Source organism: Rhipicephalus sanguineus, chromosome 10, assembly GCF_013339695.2.
Source record: "Rhipicephalus sanguineus isolate Rsan-2018 chromosome 10, BIME_Rsan_1.4, whole genome shotgun sequence".
Lineage (NCBI taxonomy): Eukaryota > Metazoa > Arthropoda > Arachnida > Ixodida > Ixodidae > Rhipicephalus > Rhipicephalus sanguineus.
This window is the reverse complement of record NC_051185.1, coordinates 58,103,019-58,122,256: the sequence shown is the minus strand read 5'-3', so window position 1 is coordinate 58,122,256 and position 19,238 is coordinate 58,103,019. Positions and strand designations below refer to the sequence as shown.

The window sequence follows — 19,238 nt, the reverse complement described above, 5'->3', positions numbered from 1 at the left end:
TTTTGAGGCACTTTACAAGTTACCTTCCACCAACATGAATAAATCAATCAAGCACTAGAGAAAAACCTCTGCACCTCTGACTGTTACAGCTTCTTCTTTAGATGAGTTGACATGTGACGAAGGAGGTTGCCTTTTTGTGAAAAGGATGCATTGCAGTGGCCACAGGAAAAGGGACGCTCTCCTGTGTGGGTGCGCATGTGCTGCCTGAGGCCATTTTTAATGGTAAAGGATGCGTTACAGCGGTCACAGGAAAAGGGACGCTTTCCCTTGTGTGCAAGAATGTGCTCTCCTAGAACGCCGCTCCGAGCGAATGTAGCCGGACACAGGTGGCACTGAAAGGGGCGCTCGCCAGTGTGTATGCGAACGTGTTTCATCATGTTGCTTCTGTCCTTGGTCACATAGGTGCACTGTCGGCAGGAATGCAGTCCGCCTTTTATGGACACGAGCGAATGGTACTGATTTGGGGAAGCTGTAGACGTGGAACCTGCATAGTCACAGGAAGTCAATGCAAACAGTGTGTCACACAGTACAAGGAACAGGGCTGCAGCACCAGGCAAACAAAGGTCGCTGGACTTGTAAGAGAAGTACATGGTAGTCTCGGCCTACGCAAGCTTTCTTTAACAATGACAGTGCACTGACCCTGTATACCTCTTACATGGTTTCCCATCGCTCTACTCAAATACAGTAGTCCTTAACATACGTGAACACTCCCTTCCAATACATGAAGCTCCAATATTGCTGCAACATCGATACTATCAAGCTTAACAGGCAAGTTTTTTATTACTATGTCAAAACATTTCCCTTAGGCATAAGAATACGCAGTGTCAAAACTACACATGCAAGTTAGCTTCCTGTATGAAGTGTAAACACTGAACTCAAATGAATTAAATTGTAATAAATTGAATAGTGTAAGGTAGAACGATCCGCGTATCCAGCGAACATGGTCGGGTGGGCAACCAGGCCATAGACCTATTGCATGAAGGTTTCTGTGCATATGTTGCAGCATAAGTGATGCGAATGTCTTACTTGTATTGCTTTCACAGTTGCAGTGTATGTTAAATGTTGTAAGTAGTAGTTTACAGTTGTATCCTTAAGGTTGTATAGTTTCACCTACAGCAGTTTTGCTTCTTGTGACCAAATGTGTTTTAACCACCCTGCATGGACTTCGTGCCCACAGTAGTGGCATAGCCAGAGATACTTTACTATTGGTGTTATATGGTACCTTTAAAGAAATAAAAAGAAAGAGAGCCTGTGCCCAAACAATATCTTAGTCACTTTTCTGCTTTAATGAAGCCAAAAGGTTAGTTGTTTTATTAACTGCAATATCTACATAAAAATAGGAGTGGAAAGGAGAGGAAGAGGGCTCTATGCAGCTCTCAGGAAATATTGGGTGTTAACCTAACCCGGAAACACAGCCCCCTGGCTATGCCCTTGGTTCATGGTATGTATTAAAATATAAATAAATGCGTATCACTCTATTAAGCACTAATCCGTTCAACTAATTATTACACTTTCTTGCATTGATGCATTCACACAATACAACAAAGTAAAAGCATTACTTCCTATCCGAACAGATGAAGCATACAAAGTAAAATATTAGTGAAAGTCGATATGAAACAGACGAAAAAATATTACAGAAGAGAAAACATTTACAAATGTAACCAATCAGAGGCTGCATCATGTAAACATGGCCAAGTCGTCTTCACAATTTTAAATTCATAACATATAAAACTGGAATGTAACACAGCAAGCAGGTGACTGATGTCTAAGAAGGGGCTCGTGCAATGCGAAGTTGGCAAAGATCGAAGCGTGCAACTTCTCTGATGCTCCATAGAAGCAACGGACACATCTGAAACAGTACGAAAATCACTGTTGAAACCAGCAAAAACATTCACAGTGTACCCACACAAAGTTTTACAAATGACATCAAACAGAGATGCAGTGAATAAAGTAATGAATTACATTTCACGGTGGTTGCGTTGTAATTTGAAAAAGACTTTTCGAGCCTCTAATTAGATGCAACTATATATTCAGATTATTTAAAAGGCGACTGCTCTAGTGCACAACATAAATTTCAGCCCCTAAATTTCGAGGGAAGTACACAGTAGGATAGCGTAAACTGGAGATTATTGAGAGAGCTTTCGTCCTGCAGTGGGCATAAACAGGCTGAGAATGATGATGATGATTATGATACAGCAGGACATCTGCACTCGTTCAATGCAGCAGCATAAGTGATGTGAATGTTCAGATAAGCAAATTAGGGTGCTCAGTATTTCTCTAATCTTAGTGCTCTGTATCGGCCAACTATTTGAACTGGTGCTACTATGGTTTGATAACAATGACCACACTGGGTGTTGATGTAAGGAAATCAAGTATGAAGAGTTTTTTGCACTTTCTGCATCACTTCGTTGATTGAGTAATTACAATCCCAAGCATAACCTAACTGTATGACACTACCTTTCTTTCTTGCAGGCACGTGGAATGAATTTTAGGTGTATTGCTGGCATGAAATTTTTACAATGGAACAAGAAAAGATGACAGACACAAGTTTTGAAAAAACAACTGCCAGCGCCCATAAACAGAACATCTAGGGCTACAGAGGAAGCACTGAAAGACACAGGCTAGCTCATTCTACACTTATAATGGAACACTAATGTGGAAAGTGAAATCATATTAATGTAACAATCAAATTTTTGTGATAGCTAATTACTCTCTTGCAGCAATGATAATTTGTGTAACAGGGTATGTCATTCGAGCCGACGTTTCGACAAACGGACTTGTCTTCTAAGCCTACTTCATGTTGCACGAAAGCAGGGCAACAGCTTGGCTGAATTATGGTGCCCCTGATCATGGCGGCCTTGTTTTCTGTTTTCCAATACGTACTGCATGCATTGTGTCCAAGGAATTGAGCCAGACTCGGTACAGCATTGCCAGCCTTGGTTACTGCTATGCATCTGTCGAACAGAAGTATTGCAAGTCAGTTTCATCACTGAATAAAAACACATTTTTATAGAGTTGGTAGTGGTACAGGAGGTTGCTGGGGGGCTAATCAAAAAACAAGAATGCCTGGCTACTTATTGCTGCAACCACGCACTCATTCAATCAATCAATTTATTAGCATTAGATATTATTACAAGGTAAATATGATACAGAGGGAGGTCTGAAAGTAAAAACTGTCAGAGGGACCTCCTGTTAGTACATGAAGTATAAGCATGAAGAACAAAAAATTAATCATTAAGGTAAAAACAGAGAGAGAATACAAATGACATAAAAAAAGAAAGAGGACAAGACGTACATCACATAGGGTTTACGGTGATTGATTAAATACAATCCAGAGAATAACCTTACTGCATTATACCACCCTTCTTGAAGGTACATGGAGTGCATTTTAGGTGTAGCTGCTGGCATGAATCTTCACAATGACACAAGAAAAGATGACAGACACAAAATTTTTGAAAGAACAACTGCCAGCAAAGGTAAACAGTACACCAAGGCTGCAGAGGATGCATTGAAAGACACAGGCTAGCTTATAGTACATATATATATATACTGGAACAATAATGTTGAAAGTGAAATCATGTAAATGCAACAATCAGATTTTTGTGATAGCTAATTACTCTCTCTCAGCAATGATAATTTGTGTAACAGGGAATGTCATCCGAGCCGACATTTCGGCAAATGGACTTGTCTTCTAAGCCTAGTTAATATTGCACGAAAGCAAGGCGACAGCCTGAATTATGGTGCCGCTGATCTCGGTGGCCACGTTTTCTGTTTTTCAACAGGCACTGTATGCATTGTGTCCGAGGACTTGAGCCAGACACGGTGCAGCTTTGCCAGCTCTGGTCACTACTATGCATCTGTCGAACAGACATGTTGCAAGTTGGTTTTATCACAGAATACACACACATTTTTATAGAGTTGGTAGTGGTACAGGAGGTTACTGGGGGCAAAACGGCAAGTTGGGCCAGTTGGTTGGGATTCATTTTTTCACTCAGTTACAGCACAACACACACGAGGACAATAGGAGGAAAAAGAATAGACGGCGCTGACTCGCAACTGATATTTTATTGAAAAAAGGTGAACATTACACATGTACTGGGGGGGCCCACTCCAAACACAGAAATGCCTGGCTACTTATTGTTGCAGCCGCGCACTCATTCCACCAATCATTTTTATTAACATTAGATATTATTACAAAAGGTAAATATAATACAGAGGGAGGTCTGAAAGTAAAAACTGTCAGAGGGACCTCCTGTTAGTACATGTATAAGCATGAAGAACAAAAAATTAGTCATTAAGGTAAAAACAGAGACAGAATACAAATGACATAAAAAGAAAGAGGACAAGACGTATATCACATAGGGTGTACGATTAAGGAAAAGCACAATTTACCATATTAATTAAAGATCCACTAGTGTAGGATTACACATGTGAGTACAAACATAACAGGAATAAATAGGGAACATAACTTACAACATGAACAGTGCACACTTCAATGCAGCACAAAATTAATTTATAAAAAATTAGTTTACAAGAAACATAAAATGAGAAGGAGAAGGAAATGCGGCTGTACTGTTACACTTATATATATATATATGTATGTATGTATGTATGTATGTATGTATGTGTATATATATATATATATATATATATATATATATATATATATATATATATATATATATATACACACACACAGCGCATACATATACAAACACAATTGTGTTTAATCAGGTACGTATGTTAGAAACAACTGTTTAGGATGCTGCCAGCAACAATGTAGCAACAATGAAGCAACAATGGGTGAAGTTCATGATTTTATAATTTTATATTTGATGGCAGAGCATACCAGTATGAGATCACCGAAAACAAGGTTGTCACTTTATCGTAGTTACTGTTTTCTTTGGGAATTAAGAGGTTTCATTCAGAAAAACTGTGTTCTATTTATTGTAATGTTCCATTAGGAGAACTCAGTGGGAATGTCGTTGCTTCTGCATCTAAACAATAAAGGAACTAACTCCTCAAGGCCTCAACAGTGGTGCAACATCCGAAATAGGATTTGGAGCAATTTTTGGAGCAGCAACATGTTGCTTTTGGAGTACAAAAATCCAAATTTGGAGCAGGTTATGAAATAAAAACCTGAATTTTTTAGCACAATATCCCAAATTTGGAGCAGTATAACAAAGAAGGCTTACTTTTAGAAAATAAAACAAAAATATCTACAAACCATTCAACATCACCTAACTCGTGCGCAGTGCACGTGAACGCTGCTATTTCAATAAAAGCAGTGTGTTAAGCCACCCCACAGTGCAAACAATGATTATAAGTCCACATTAGCGTTTGCAGGGCCAGTCAAATAATTCGACAGGCACTGCAAATGCTAATGTGGACCTCCGAACCTGGGAACCACAAAATTCGGGAGATTCGTAAAGCAAGAGCAGGCGGGGGTGGTGAAAAAAGAAAACTGGTGTATGCTATTGTCTATTTGTTTCTCAATGCTGCAGAAACACCATACACAGCAGCTCCAAATGATTGGCAATAATTTTTTAGACTTCAGCGATCATACTAGTACTCGTAATTACACGGCGCGTGCATGAATTAGTAATTGAGGAACAAAATGTGCTGTGTCCCTGACAGCTAGTACCAATAATCCCTTCTATATCTCAATAGGCTTTTCTGCAGGACACCAGTGTACTGTGGCAAAAGTGGCTTAAAAAACGTTCTGCATGCAAGAAAACAAGCATCAGGAAATTTGAGAACACTGTCCTTTTTCATTGCGATAGCAATTACATGGACACTCTCGACTGGTTTTTGCCGTCACATCCCGTCTAAAGTCCAAATTGATAACATCCTCCCGTGCATAGTATGTTCCAGCTCGCGAGTGCGGGTGCAAAGGCGCCTGAAGCAGGGATCAAATGAGCCAGCGCATCTCCGTCGCTCAGAGGGCGCATGCGATAACACCACTCCACGCGGGAGGCCTGTCGTCAAAGCAGAGAGGAAACGCCGCCCCGCCCGTCTCGAACGAGCATTAAAAGAGGTGAGAGGGGGGAGGGGCTGTCTATCCAGGAGCAACTTTGTACTTTGATTCTAAGGGCGCTGGCGCGTGCGCTATCTCGGCAGCCATCAGCGGATGGCTCGTATATCCTGCTACGCGCTTTCAATGCTGCGCTTTCAATGCGAAGACACTGTGCACAAAGAGCATCTTACCATGGAGCGGCTGTATTCTCTTACACCAAAGTTTCGTAGAGTTATGTGAGATCGGATACAAATGAGTTTGCTGCCAGCCTCACTTCGTGTAACATTACAATTTGTTCCTATCGCATTCATTACTGTCCTAGCGGTGAAACTGTGCCTTTTCTCTTTTCTTTCGCGGGGGATGGGGGGGTTAGGGTCTGCACCTCTGTATGGGATAATGATGCCCACACTGCAAATGACCAACGCGGCCTCCATTTCTAACTAAAATTTGCGCAACTGAGAAAATGTTGAAGCTGGTCGGGCATGGTGGCGCAGCGTGGCGCAATTTCAACAAATTTCACGGTTTTGGCTCAGCTTGGCGCAAAAATAACGAATTGTATCAAATTGGCGCACAATTGGCGCAGGTGTTGCACCCCTGCCTCAAGCAAGCTACACCATCATAAATGCTCTTTTAGGCAATCCACATTCGAGGTAAGCCAAACACTCAACATTCTAACATAGCTGTAATGTCATTCGAAGGCACTAATAGAGAAATTTTCCCTAACAAGATTTCTCCCTGCGCAATACACTGTAGAAAACACCGTTTCTGAGGAATCCGAAAATCCTTTGATGCATTTCAGAGGCTATAATTCACCATAAAAATTTTATCAATAAACCCTCTGCGTCACCACCAAAAAAAAAAAAATGTCTCTGCCCCTGACCTTTAGGGCTTCTTTGCATGACGACACACGTGGCCTTTTAGTGCGTCTTTCTGTGAAAAGCATACATTGCAGTGGACGCAGGAAAAGGGATGCTCTCTTGTGCGGCTGTGCTTGCACATGTACTTCGAAACGTGGTTTTTCGACGAAAGGATTCATTGCAGTGGACGCAGGAAATAGGACGCTCCCCTGTATGGACGCGAATGTGGTTTCTGAGGTCTCAGTTTTGAGTGAACGCAGACAGACACGGGTGGCACTGGAAGGGGTGCTCGCCTGTGTGTTTGCGAAGGTGCTCTTTCATGTGCGATCTGTCCTTGGTCACAAAGGAGCACTGCCGATAGGAATGCAGTCAGCCTTGTATGGACATAAGCGAATGGTACTGTTCCAGAGATGTCGAAAACGAGGAACCTGCAAAGCTACAGGGAGCAGAGGAATGCAATCGAAATCGTGTCACATACTGTGCGCAACAGGACTGCAGCACCGGAGAACCGAAGGTTTCGCAAAATTGTAACAGAAGTACATAACCCTTGCCTATCCAAATTACACGTTACTGAAGTGATTACCGTGAGTGTACCCCAATACATGTAACAGAAATTGCCATTGTTCCATACACAAATACTGCTTTGCTCAGTAGATGTGAACACCAGTTGCCATTCGGATACTACATTAAAACACCCAAGTTTTTCTGTCTATGTAACCCCATAAAGCACTAACCAATTAAGCAAACCATTAGGCTTTTGTCTCTATATAGAATTAATCATAGAATGCAGCATCACATGAGCATCACTTGATATCTGAACACATGAAGCACTTGAAATAAAATATTAGAGGAAGAAGTTAAAGGGGTATGGTAGGGTAAATCGATCAGAAAAGCTATGTTTTTATTTCATTAGTAAGAAAGAATACACTCTCTGAGGAGAGAAACTGGACACAGGCGAATGCGTAGGAGTGCTTGAAGCCATTTAAAAATGGTGCCAATAATGGCACCTTGAGTTGGATGCGAGGATTTGTTGACATGTAGTTTTCTATCACTGTTCCTGTGCATATATTTTTTGTATAACAAATATGGCTAGATTGGTTAAGTATGTTCTTTACCTGCATTTTCATAAGCTCTCATTGAAAATTGTCCCACTAGGGATGCTTTTATAGTATAGTGATTGCTCTTGCTTGCAAGCATTCTCCCTGCGTGTTTATGTAAATAAAAGCGTGTTTTTCTCACAATCAGTCTTTCAAAATTATCCTTACTTGATGTGCCTTTCCTAGAAAACTACTCGACTGATTCCATTGAAATTTTCACAGGTTATACTTAAATCCCTACCAAATAGCCTAAACCTAAAATTTTGAAAAACTGTGAGAGCAATCATTAAGAAAAAAAAATTAATTAAAGTCTAGTTTTTCTTACGAGACGTGACAAGTGAGGACAATATTTTTTGTTGTGAAATAAATGCAACACTGCATTCTTCTAGCTAGAGGTTAATGCCACTGTTATGTAGAATTAAGATGCAAAATTTTACAGCCATAAATTTTTTCATTTTTGAGAAAAGGTGCATTTCATTTTCATTTACCACCGAGTCCGAAATTTGGTATACAAGTACAAGTAAGTAAGAAAAGCTATGGGGCAAAAATTACACAATGTGAAGGCCAATTGCTTTCTTATTGAACATGCAAGATTTCAAAAAGAAATATGGGACAGTTTCTGACAGAAACCATGACGACCTATTTTGTTGACCATACCACCTTAATGTAAAATAGACAGGAAAATATGAAATACAAAAAAATCTCAGAGCTTAGAATGACATCATAGTTTTCATCAACAATGACAGATGTCACTTTAAACAATATGCTGTAAAAGTTTCCATTTCAAGAAAGTGACACAATAATCAGTGCATGATCACCCAATCCATAATCAAGGCAATCAAAACTTTCAACATCATGGCATAGCTTTTAAGTCGCCTGAAGCCACATTTTAAGAAACTTTCATCCACAATAACAGATTTCTAAGCAATATACTGTAACAAATTGCCCCTCGAGGCATCCAAGAACTGTTCGATGTGGATTAGGTGTTACCTTCCGCTATAAAATAGTCATTTATCAATCAGTAATGCCTCTCACAAAAAGAAAGGTCTCTGTAACACTGACCTTTAGGGCATCTTGCTTGGATGACACTTTGAGGTGTGGCGAGTGAAGTTGGGTTTGTGTGAGAAGGATGCACTGCAGTTGTCACAGGAATAGCGGCGCTCTCCTGTGTGTGTGCGAATGTGACGCATGAGGTTGGATCTAACTGAAAAGGATGCATTGCAGTGGTCACAGGAAAAAGGACGCTCTCCTGTGTGTGTGCGAATGTGATGCATGAGGTTGGATCTTTCTGAAAAGGATGCACTGCAGTTGTCACAGGAATAAGGGCGCTCTCCTGTGTGTGTGCGAATGTGACGCATGAGGTTGGATCTTTCTGAAAAAGATGCGTTGCAGTGGTCACAGGAAAAGGGACGCTCTCCCTTGTGGGTAAAAATGTGCACTCTAAGAGTGGTGCCCCGAGCGAATGCAGCTGGACACAGGTGGCACTGATAGGGGCGCTCGCCAGTGTGTATGCGAACGTGTCTCTTCATGTTTTTTCTGTCTTTGGTCACATAGTTGCACTGTCGGCAGGAATGCAGTCCACCTCCTACGGACACGAGGGAGTAGTACTGATCCAGGGAAGCTGTAGACGAGGAACCTGCATGGCCACAAGAAGTCAATGCAAACCATGTGTCATAGAGTACAAGGAACTGGGCTGCAGCACCATGCAAACGAAAGTCGTTGCACTTGTAAGTGAAGTATATGGTAGCCTTGGCCTACACTGCCCTGCTTTGACGATGACAGTGCACTGGTCTCGCATACATCTCACGTGGGTTCCCACCTCTCTACACAAATACAGTACTCCTTAATGCAAACACCTCCTTCCAATACAAAAAGCTCCAATTTGGGTGCAACGACGATACTATAAAGCTAAACAGGCAAGTTCTTTTATTACTATTTGAAAACATTGCACTTAGGCATAAGAATACGCATCTGGTCAACCATGCCATAGGCCTGTTGCATGACGGTTTCTCTGTATGTGTTGCCTTCGTAAACGTCTTATTCTTTTGCTTTCACAGTTGCATTGTACGTTAAATGTTGTAAGTGGTAGCTTGCAGTTGTATCCTTAATGTTGTATAGTTTCACTGACAGCGTTGTTACACTTTTTGTGACCTAATGTGTTCTAACCACCCTGCATGGACGTTGTGTCCACAGTAGTGGCGTAGCCAGAGATACTTTTCTACGGGTGTTATACACCGCTATTAAAAAGAAAAAAGAGAGACTGTTCCCAAACAATATCTTATTCACTTTTCTGCTATAATAAAATCGAAAGGTTAGTTTTTTTAACTGCGACATCTACATAAAAATAGGAGTGGAAAGAAGAATCAGAGGAAGGTATGCCATGGAACTCTCAGAAAATTTTGGGGTGTGACCTAGCCCTGAAACACAGCCCACTGGCTATGCGCTTGGTTCATGATATCCACTAATCCATTCAACTAATTGTTACACTTTCTTGCATAGATGCATTCACACAATACAGCAAGGTAAAAGCATTACTTCATATCCGAACAGATGAAGCATACAAAGTGAAATATTAGTCAAAGTTGATAAGAAACAGACAGGAAAATATTACAGAAGAGAAACTATTTACAAATGTAACCAATCAGAAGAAGCAGCTCATAAACATGGCCAAATAAATGTCACAATTTTAAATCCACAACGAATGAAACTGATAATATAACACATCAATCAGGCGACTGATGTCTAAGAGGAGGCTTGTGTGATGCGAAATCGGCAAAGTTCGAAGCGTGCAACTTCTCTGATGCTCCGTAGAAGGAATATACACATCTGAAACGAGACAGAAATCGCTGCTGAAGCCAGCAAAAACATTCACAGTGCACCCACACAGAGTTTTATCCTCGGTATAAAACAGAGATGCAGTCAACAAAGTGTAATGAGTAACATATCGTGGTAGCTTTGTAACTGGGTGATTTTTCGAGCTTTTAATTACATATGACTATATAGTCAGATTATTTAATTAGCAGACTGCTCTAGTGTACAACATAAATTTCATCACCTAAATTTGGCGGGAAGTACACAGTAGGATAACGTAAACTGGAGATTATTGAGAGAGGCCTTCGTCCTGCAGAGGGCATAGACAGGCTGAGAATGATGATGATACAGCAGAACATCTGCACTCGTTCAATGCAGCAGTATAAGTGATGCGAATGTTCAGATAAGCAAATCAGGGTGCTCGGTTTTTCTCTCGTCTTAGTGCTCCTTACTGGCCAACTATTAAAACTGGTGGTACTACCATTTGATAACAATGACCCCACAGGGTGTTGATGTAAGGAAATGAAGTATGAAGAGTTTTTTGCACTTTCTGCATGACTTTGGTGATTGAATAATTACAATCCCAAGCATAACCTAACTGTATGACACTACCTTTCTTTCTTGCAGGCACGTGGAGTGAATTTTAGGTGTATTGCTGGCATGAAATTTTCACAACGAAACAAGAAAAGATGACAGACACAAGTTTTGATAAAACAACTGCCAGCGCCGATAAAGAGAGCATCTAGGGCTGCAGAGGAAGCACTGAAAGATACAGGCTAGCTCATTCTACACATAGAATGGAACATTAATGTGCAAAGTGAAATCATGTTAATGTAACAATCAAATTTTTGTGATAGCTAATTACTCTCTTGCAGCAATGATAATTTGTGTAACAGGGAATGTCATTCGAGCCGATGTTTCGACAAATGGACTTGTCTTCTAAGCCTAGTTAATATTGCACGAAAGCAAGGCGACAGCCTGAATTATCGTGCTGCTGATCACAGTGGCCACGTTTTCTGTTTTTCAACACGTACTGCATGCATTGTGTCCGAGGAATTGAGCTAGGCTCGGTACAGCATTGCCAGCTATGGTCACTGCTATGCATCTGTTGAACAGAAGTGTTGCAAGTCAGTTTCATCACAGAATACACACACATTTTTATAGAGTTGGTAGTGGTACAGGAGGTTACTGGGGGGCTACTCAAAAAACAAGAATGCCTGGCTACTTATTGTTGCAACCACGCACTCATTCAATCAATCAGTATATTAGCATTAGATATTATTACAAGGTAAATATAATACAGAGGGAGGTCTGAAAGTAAAAACTGTCAGAGGGCTAGAACGCGTTTTGGAATAAACCTGTGTCCACGTAACTCAGCCTCCTGCCTTCTCGCTCGTCCCTGACGACTTCAACATGGTGTCAGAAGAACAGGTGCTACCAGTGGACATCGGCTTCTAGTCATCATCCTTGCGAGGGACGCCGCAAGCAAAAAAAGCACCGGTGAGCTGCTCCCTATGCGCATACTCTCGCAACTCAAGCAGAGTGACCTTCTAACGTTCTAGGTCATGGCGTCATTCGTTATTCAACTGCCGGACGCCTTCAACTTTTCGTCGCCGAACGAGTGGCCGAAGTGGAAACAGCGTTTTGAACGTTTCCGAACCTCTTCAGGCTTGTCCGTGAAGCCCGAGCAACATCAAGTAGACGCCCTACTCTACATCATGGGTGAGCAAGCCGAGGAAATCTACGCCACCTTCGCTTTATCTGAAGAGAACTCCAGGAAATTCGACGCCGTCGTGGAGCAGTTCGACAAGTATGTTATTCCGCGACGCAACGTAATCTTCGAATGAGCCAGATTCAACACCAGACTGCAACAAGATGGTGAGTCGGCCGAAGATTTCGTCACTGCGCTTCACACGCTTTCGAAAGATTGCGAGTTCGGTGCTCTTCAAGAGGAGTTCGTACGCGACCGCCTCGTGGTTGGGATAAAAGACAAGCAGCTATCCGCCAGGTTACAGCTCGACGCAGAGCTCACACTACAAAAGGCTCTCGATTCCGTCCGCCAGATCGAGAGTGTCCGTCAGCAACAAGCGGAGCTCCACCAGGAACTGCCATCTTTGAACCACGACCTCCTCTAGGAGGTCGTGCTTTGAACAAAGTTGCATCCGGTGCGCAGACCAGTCGACGTGCTTCAATGCAAGGCAAAAGCGGCAGTTGTCTACGCGGGGCAAGCAAGCCATCTTCACCCTCCGGTAAAAACAGAGAGCAGAAACCGTGCCGTTGGTGTGGTCAAGAGCGTCACTCTCGCACTCTCTGCCCAGCACGCTCAGAAGTCTGCAGGAATTGCCGGAAGAAAGGCCACTATGCCTCCGTATGCATGTCGCGACGCCTCGATTGTGTCGAAACCGAGCACGGAACTTTAGAAGCAGGATTTCTTGGAGCAGTCAAGACGACGGGTGCGGGAAACTGGGAAGCAACAGTCTTGGTTCAAGGCCAGCCAGTAGACTTCAAAATTGACACTGGTGCCGACGAAACCGTCCTCCCGACGCACGTATTCCAGACGCTCAAGGACAGGCCGCTTCTATCAGCTCCTCCTCGTCAGCTGCATGGCCCAGATGGAAAGCTTCTCCCAGCAGCAGGAGTGGCACAACTCCAGCTCGTCTACCGCAACCACGCGACTACTCAGGATATATACGTCCTAGATCAGATCTGCACTCCGTTGCTAGGCAAGCCATCAATTAAAAAGCTACAGATGCTGACCTTCGTAAACGCCGTTGCCGACAAAGTGAAACCGAAAGAAGAATTTCCAGCGGTGTTCCAAGGACTCGGCAAGCTGCTCAAAGAACACAGGATTCAGCTTCAACCAGGAGCAAAAGCTTTCGCACTCAGCTCCCCGAGGCGCATCCCAATTCCATTGTACGAGAAGACAAAGCTGGAACTTCAAAGGATGCAGAAACTCGGTGTCATATCACCTGTTGATGAGCCGACTGAGTGGTGTGCGCCAATGGTAGTCGTCCCAAAGCCCTCCGGAGACGTGAGAATATGCGTCGACTTTACAGAGCTGAACCGCTACGTTCTCAGAGAATGGCATCCTATTCCTTCCGGGGAGCATACTCTCGGACTTCTTCATGGAGCTAAGGTGTTCTCCAAACTCGATGCCAACTCTGGATTTTGGCAAATTCCACTTTGTGAAGAATCAAGGAAACTCACCACCTTCATCTCACCTTTTGGGCGCTTCTACTTCAACCGACTACCATTTGGCATTGCGTCAGCTTCTGAACACTTCCAGAAGCAGATGGCGTACATTTTACAAGGCATCAGTCGAGTTGTCTGTCACATGGACGACATCCTCATCTGGGGTTCCAACAGCCATGAGCACAATGAGACACTCCGAAACGTGCTGCAGGCACTTGCAAAGGCTGGAGTGACACTGAACGACAGCAAGTGCGTGTTTAATGTTCAACGCCTTACATTCCTTGGACACTGGCTCGATCAAGACGGAATAAGACCCGACGAAAAGAAGGTTGAAGCCATACTGAAAATGTAGAGTCCCAAAAACAGGACCGAGCTGCAGAGAGTTCTCGGAATGGCAACATACCTTGCGAGATTCGTTCCCAATCTCTCTGATATTCTGCAGCCACTCACACTCCTGTTGTCAAAAAAGCAAGAATTTGCTTGGGGTGCTCCACAAGAGCAGGCATTCAACAGGTGGAAGTCGGTGCTCTCATCTCGTCCTGTCCTTGGAGTCTACGACCCATCAAAACAAACAGTCGTCACCGCCGACGCATCATCCTTCGGACTGGGAGCATTAATCCGGCAGAAGCAAACGAATGGCAAGTTTTTTGTCATCGCTTATGCCTCGAGGTTGCTCTCAGAAACCGAGAAGCGCTATGCTCAGATTGAAAAGAAGCTCTTGCTTTAGTCTGGGCATGCGATAATTCAGCGATTACCTTGTTGGCAAGCTCTTCAAGCTAGAAACGGATCACAAGCCGTTGGTTCCAATCTTCACTTCGAAGAGTCTTGACGACTTGACGCCTAGATTACAGCGGCTAAAGATGAGAATGATGCGATATCGATATGAGGTTGCATACGTTCCAGGCAAAGAACTTCTAGCCGCAGATGCACTTTCGAGAGCGCCTCTGCGAGAGACGGGAGACAGCGAGCTCGAAGAAAGCGTTGAAGCTTTCCTGTGCTCTATGACAACCTCTATTCCGATAAAGCAACATTGCTTACAATGGTTAAAGGCATCCCAACAAGCAGACCCTATTTGCACAAAACTTCGTCTGCTGTGCGAGAAAGAATGGCCCTCCAGGAGAGACTTAGGACTTAACCTAAAACCCTTCTACGACCACCGACACCAGCTCACTGTCGAGGATGATTTACTCCTCTACGCCTCGCGAGTTGTCGTCCCCGACTCATGCCGAAAAGAAATTCTACGACTCTTGCACGAAGGACACTTTGGCATAACAAAGACATTTGCTCGAGCCAGAGACTGTATCTGGTGGCCCACCATAGGATCTGACGTCTCGTCCCTGGTGAAGCGATGTCAGCAATGCATCGAAACAAGAGTCAACAGGAAAATGCCACTAATAAGCTCCGAATTCCCTGAGAGGCCTTGGCAACGCATTGCGATGGATTTGTTTCACTTCAAGAACCAGTGGTGGTTGATAGCTACAGACTATTATTCAAGATACCCCGAACTAGCTCGACTTGAGAAGCTCACTTCCGCAGCCGTAGTCAACCACTGCAAGTCAATTTTTGCACGCCACGGAATTCCCGAGGAAGTGGTTTCCGACAATGGCCCGCAGTTTTCGTCGACTGAGTTTTCACTCTTCGCCCAAGACTATGGTTTCAAGCACATTACATCTAGCCCTCACTATCCTCAAAGTAATGTACTTGCAGAGGCTGCAGTGAAAATCATCAAGACATCCATGACGAAGACCAATGACCCTTACCTGACACTTCTAGCTTACAGGTCGACTCCTTTGAAGAATGGATATAGCCCTGCCGAACTGCTCATGGGTCGTCGGCTGAGATCCAGGCTTCCTCCTTGTCCCACCAAGCTGACACCCCAATTGCCAGATCAAGACAGCCTTCGGAATTTTGAGGAAAGATACAGTAAACGTCAAAGGAAAGACTTCGACAGACGTCACGGAGTCCGCGACTTGCCGGAACTTCTTTATGGAGATGCCGTGTGGGTGACAGACCTCAAGAACAAAGGGACAGTACAAGCCCCTGCCGATGAGCCTCGATCTTATTGGGTCAACACCGACACTGGTGCTGTACGTAGAAACCGGACGCAGCTAGTTTCATATTCCCGAAGTCACAACAACGCAGATAGCGCCAGTACCAGTGATTGTGCTATAGACACTCGCCCGCGTTGCCAGGACACTTCCCACGGGCATACCAGACGTGGCAGGTGCGTGAAGCCGCCTGCTGCAGCGAACTTTGCTTGATTGCATTGGGAGATGTTGTAGATGCTGCCATCTAGAACAAGCCAGGCGAAGCTGGTGACAGCGTGTGCTCGAGGTGCGCGTGGCGCGTGGCTTGGCTCCTAGGCTAGAACGCGTTTTGGAATAAACCTGTGTCCACGTAACTCAGCCTCCTGCCTTCTCGCTCGTCCCTGACGACTTCAACAATTAAGGTAAAAACAGAGAGAGAATACAAATGACATAAAAAAAGAAAGAGGACAAGACATACATCACATAGGGTGTACGATTAAGGAAAAGTACAATTTACCATATTAATTAAATATCCACTAGTGTAGGATTACACATGTGAGTACAAACATAACAGGAATAAATAGGGAACATAACTAACAACATCAATAGTGCACACTTCAATGCAGCAACAAAATTAATTTATAAACAATTGGTTTACAAGAAACATACAATGAGAAGGAGAAGGAAACGGGGCTGTACTGTACTTATACTGTGCTTATATATATATATGTAAATACAGCACATACATACACACACAATTGTGTTTAATCAGGTTATGTATGTTAGTAACAACTGTTTAGGACGCCACCAGCAACGATGTAGTGAAGGGTGAAGTTCATTTTATATTTGATGGCAGAGCATACCTGTATGAAATCACCTAAAAAAGGTTGTCACTTTATCGTAGTTACTGTTTGCTTTGGGAATTAAGAGGTTTCATTCAGAAAAACTGTGTTCTATTTATTGTAATGTTCCATTAGGAGAAGTAGCTGAGTGGGAATGTCACTGCTTCTGCTTCTAAAGAATAAAGGAACTAACTCCTCAAGGTCTCAACAGTGGTGCAACATCCGAAATAGTACTTGGAGCAATTTTTGAGCAGCAAAATGTTGCTTTTGGAGCACAAAAATACAAATTTAGAGCAGGTTACGAAATAAAAACCTGAATTTTTTAGCACAATATCCCAAATTTGGAGCAGTATAACAAAGAAGGCTTACTTTTAGAAAATAAAACAAAAATATGTACAAACCATTCAACATTAGCTAACTCGTGCACAGTGCACGTGAACGCTGCTATTTCAATAAAAGCAGTGTGTTAAGCCACCCCACAGCGCAAACAATGATTATAAGTCCACATTAGCGTTTGAAGGGCCTGTCAAATAATTCGACAGGCACCGCAAATGCTAATGTGGACCTGCGAACCTGGCAACCACAAAATTCGGGAGATTCGTAAAGCAAGAGCAACTGGAGGTGGCGAAAAAAGAAAACTGGTGTATGTTATCGTCTAATTGTTTCTCAAGGCCGCAGGAACACCATACACAGCAGCTCCAAACGATTGGCAATAATTTTTTAGACTTCAGCGATCATACTAGTACTCGTAATTACACGGCGTGTGCACGAATTAGTAATTGAGGAACAAAATGTGCTGTGTCCCTGACAGCTAGTACCAATAGTCCCTTCTATATCTCAATAGGCTTTTCTGCAGGACACCAGTGTACTGTGGCAAAAGTGGCTTAAAAAACATTCTGCACGCAATAAAACAAGCATCAGGAAATTTGAGAACACTGTCCTTTTTCATTGCGATAGCAATTACATGGATACTCTCGACGGGTTTTTGCCATCATGTCCCGTCTAAAGTCCAAATTGATAACATCCCCTCGCGCATAGTATGTTCCAGTGCGCGAGTGCGGGTGCAAACGCGGCTGAAGCAGAGATCAAACGAGCCAGCGCATCTCCGTCGCTCGGAGGGTGCATGCGATAACACCACTCCACGCGGGAGGCCTGTCGTCAAAGCAGAGAGGAAATGCCACCCCGCCCGTCTTGAACGAGCATTAAAAGAGGTGAAAGAGGTGTGCGGGGGGGGGGGGGGCTGTCTATCCAGCCGCAACTTTGAACTTTGATTCTAAGGGCGCTGGCGCGTGCGCATCTCGGCAGCCATTAGTGGGTGGCTCGTACATCCTGCTACGTGCTGCACTTTCAATGCGAAGACACTGTGCAGAAAGAGCATCTTACCCTGGAGCGGCCGTATTCTCTTACACCAAAGTTTCGTAGAGTTATGCGAGATCGGATACAAATGAGTTTGCTGCCAGCCTCACTTCGTGTAGCATTACAATTTCTTCCTATCGCATTCATTACTGTCCTAGCGGTGAAACTGTGCCTTTTCCCTTTTCTTTCGCGGGGGGGGGGGGGGGTTAGGGTCTGCACCTCTGTATGGGATAATGATGCCCACACTGCAGATGAGCAACGCGGCCTCCATTTCTGACTAAAATTTGCGCAACTGAGAAAATGTTGAAGCTGGTCGGGCATTTTGGCGCAGCGTGGTGCAATTTAAACAAATTTCACGGTTTTGGCTCAGCTTGGCACAAAAATAAGGAATTGTATCAAATTGGCGCAATTGGCGCAGGTGTTGCATCCCTGCCTCAAGCAAGCTACACCGTCATAAATGCGCTTTTAGGCAATCCACATTCGAGGTAAGCCAAACACTCAACATTCTAACATAGCTGTAATGTCATTCGAAGGCACTAATAGAGAAATTTTCCCTAACAAGATTTCTCCCTACGAAATATACTATAAGAAACGCCATTTCTGAGGAATCCGAAAATCCTTTGATGCATTTCAGAGGTTATAATTCGCCATAAAAATTTAATCAATCAATAAACCCTCTGCATCACCAACAAAAAAAAATTGTCTTTGCCCCTGGCTTTAGGGCTTCTTTGCATGACGACACACGCGGTCTTTTAGTGCGTCTTTCTGTGAAAAGCATACATTGCAGTGGACGCAGGAAAAGTGATGGTCTTCTGTGTGGCTGTGCTTGCGCATCTACTTCGAAACGTGGTTTTTCGACGGAAAGATTCATTGCAGTGGACGCAGGAAATAGGACGCTCCCCTGTATGGATGCGAATGTGGTTTCTGAGATCGCAGTTTTGAGTGAACGAAGACAGACACGGGTGGCACTGGAAGGGGTGCTCGCCTGTGTGTTTGCGAAGGTGCTCTTTCATGTGCGATCTGTCCTTGGTCACAAAGGA

The 19,238-nt window shown here is 43.5% G+C and overlaps 2 protein-coding genes across 2 annotated transcripts; both read left to right on the top strand.

Moving 5' to 3' along the window:
• The first annotated feature begins 13,155 nt into the window (after positions 1 to 13,155).
• On the top strand, positions 13,156 to 14,325 carry LOC119406409 (uncharacterized protein K02A2.6-like). Its single transcript, XM_037673154.1, has one exon. The coding sequence runs from the start codon at positions 13,156 to 13,158 to the stop codon at positions 14,323 to 14,325; it is 1,170 nt and encodes a 389-aa protein (XP_037529082.1).
• Positions 14,326 to 14,749: 424 nt separating this feature from the next.
• On the top strand, positions 14,750 to 16,430 carry LOC119406408 (uncharacterized protein K02A2.6-like). The gene has a single exon (XM_049420009.1). It carries the CDS (start codon positions 14,834 to 14,836, stop codon positions 16,232 to 16,234), a length of 1,401 nt encoding a protein of 466 aa, XP_049275966.1. The 5' UTR covers positions 14,750 to 14,833; the 3' UTR covers positions 16,235 to 16,430.
• The last annotated feature ends 2,808 nt before the right edge of the window (positions 16,431 to 19,238 follow it).

Bases quoted from the DNA above. Each gene is read 5' to 3' on its own strand.
- LOC119406409 (XM_037673154.1), top strand. From the start codon at position 13,156: ATGTCGCGACGCCTCGATTGTGTCGAAACCGAGCACGGAACTTTAGAA.
- LOC119406408 (XM_049420009.1), top strand. From the start codon at position 14,834: ATGAGAATGATGCGATATCGATATGAGGTTGCATACGTTCCAGGCAAA.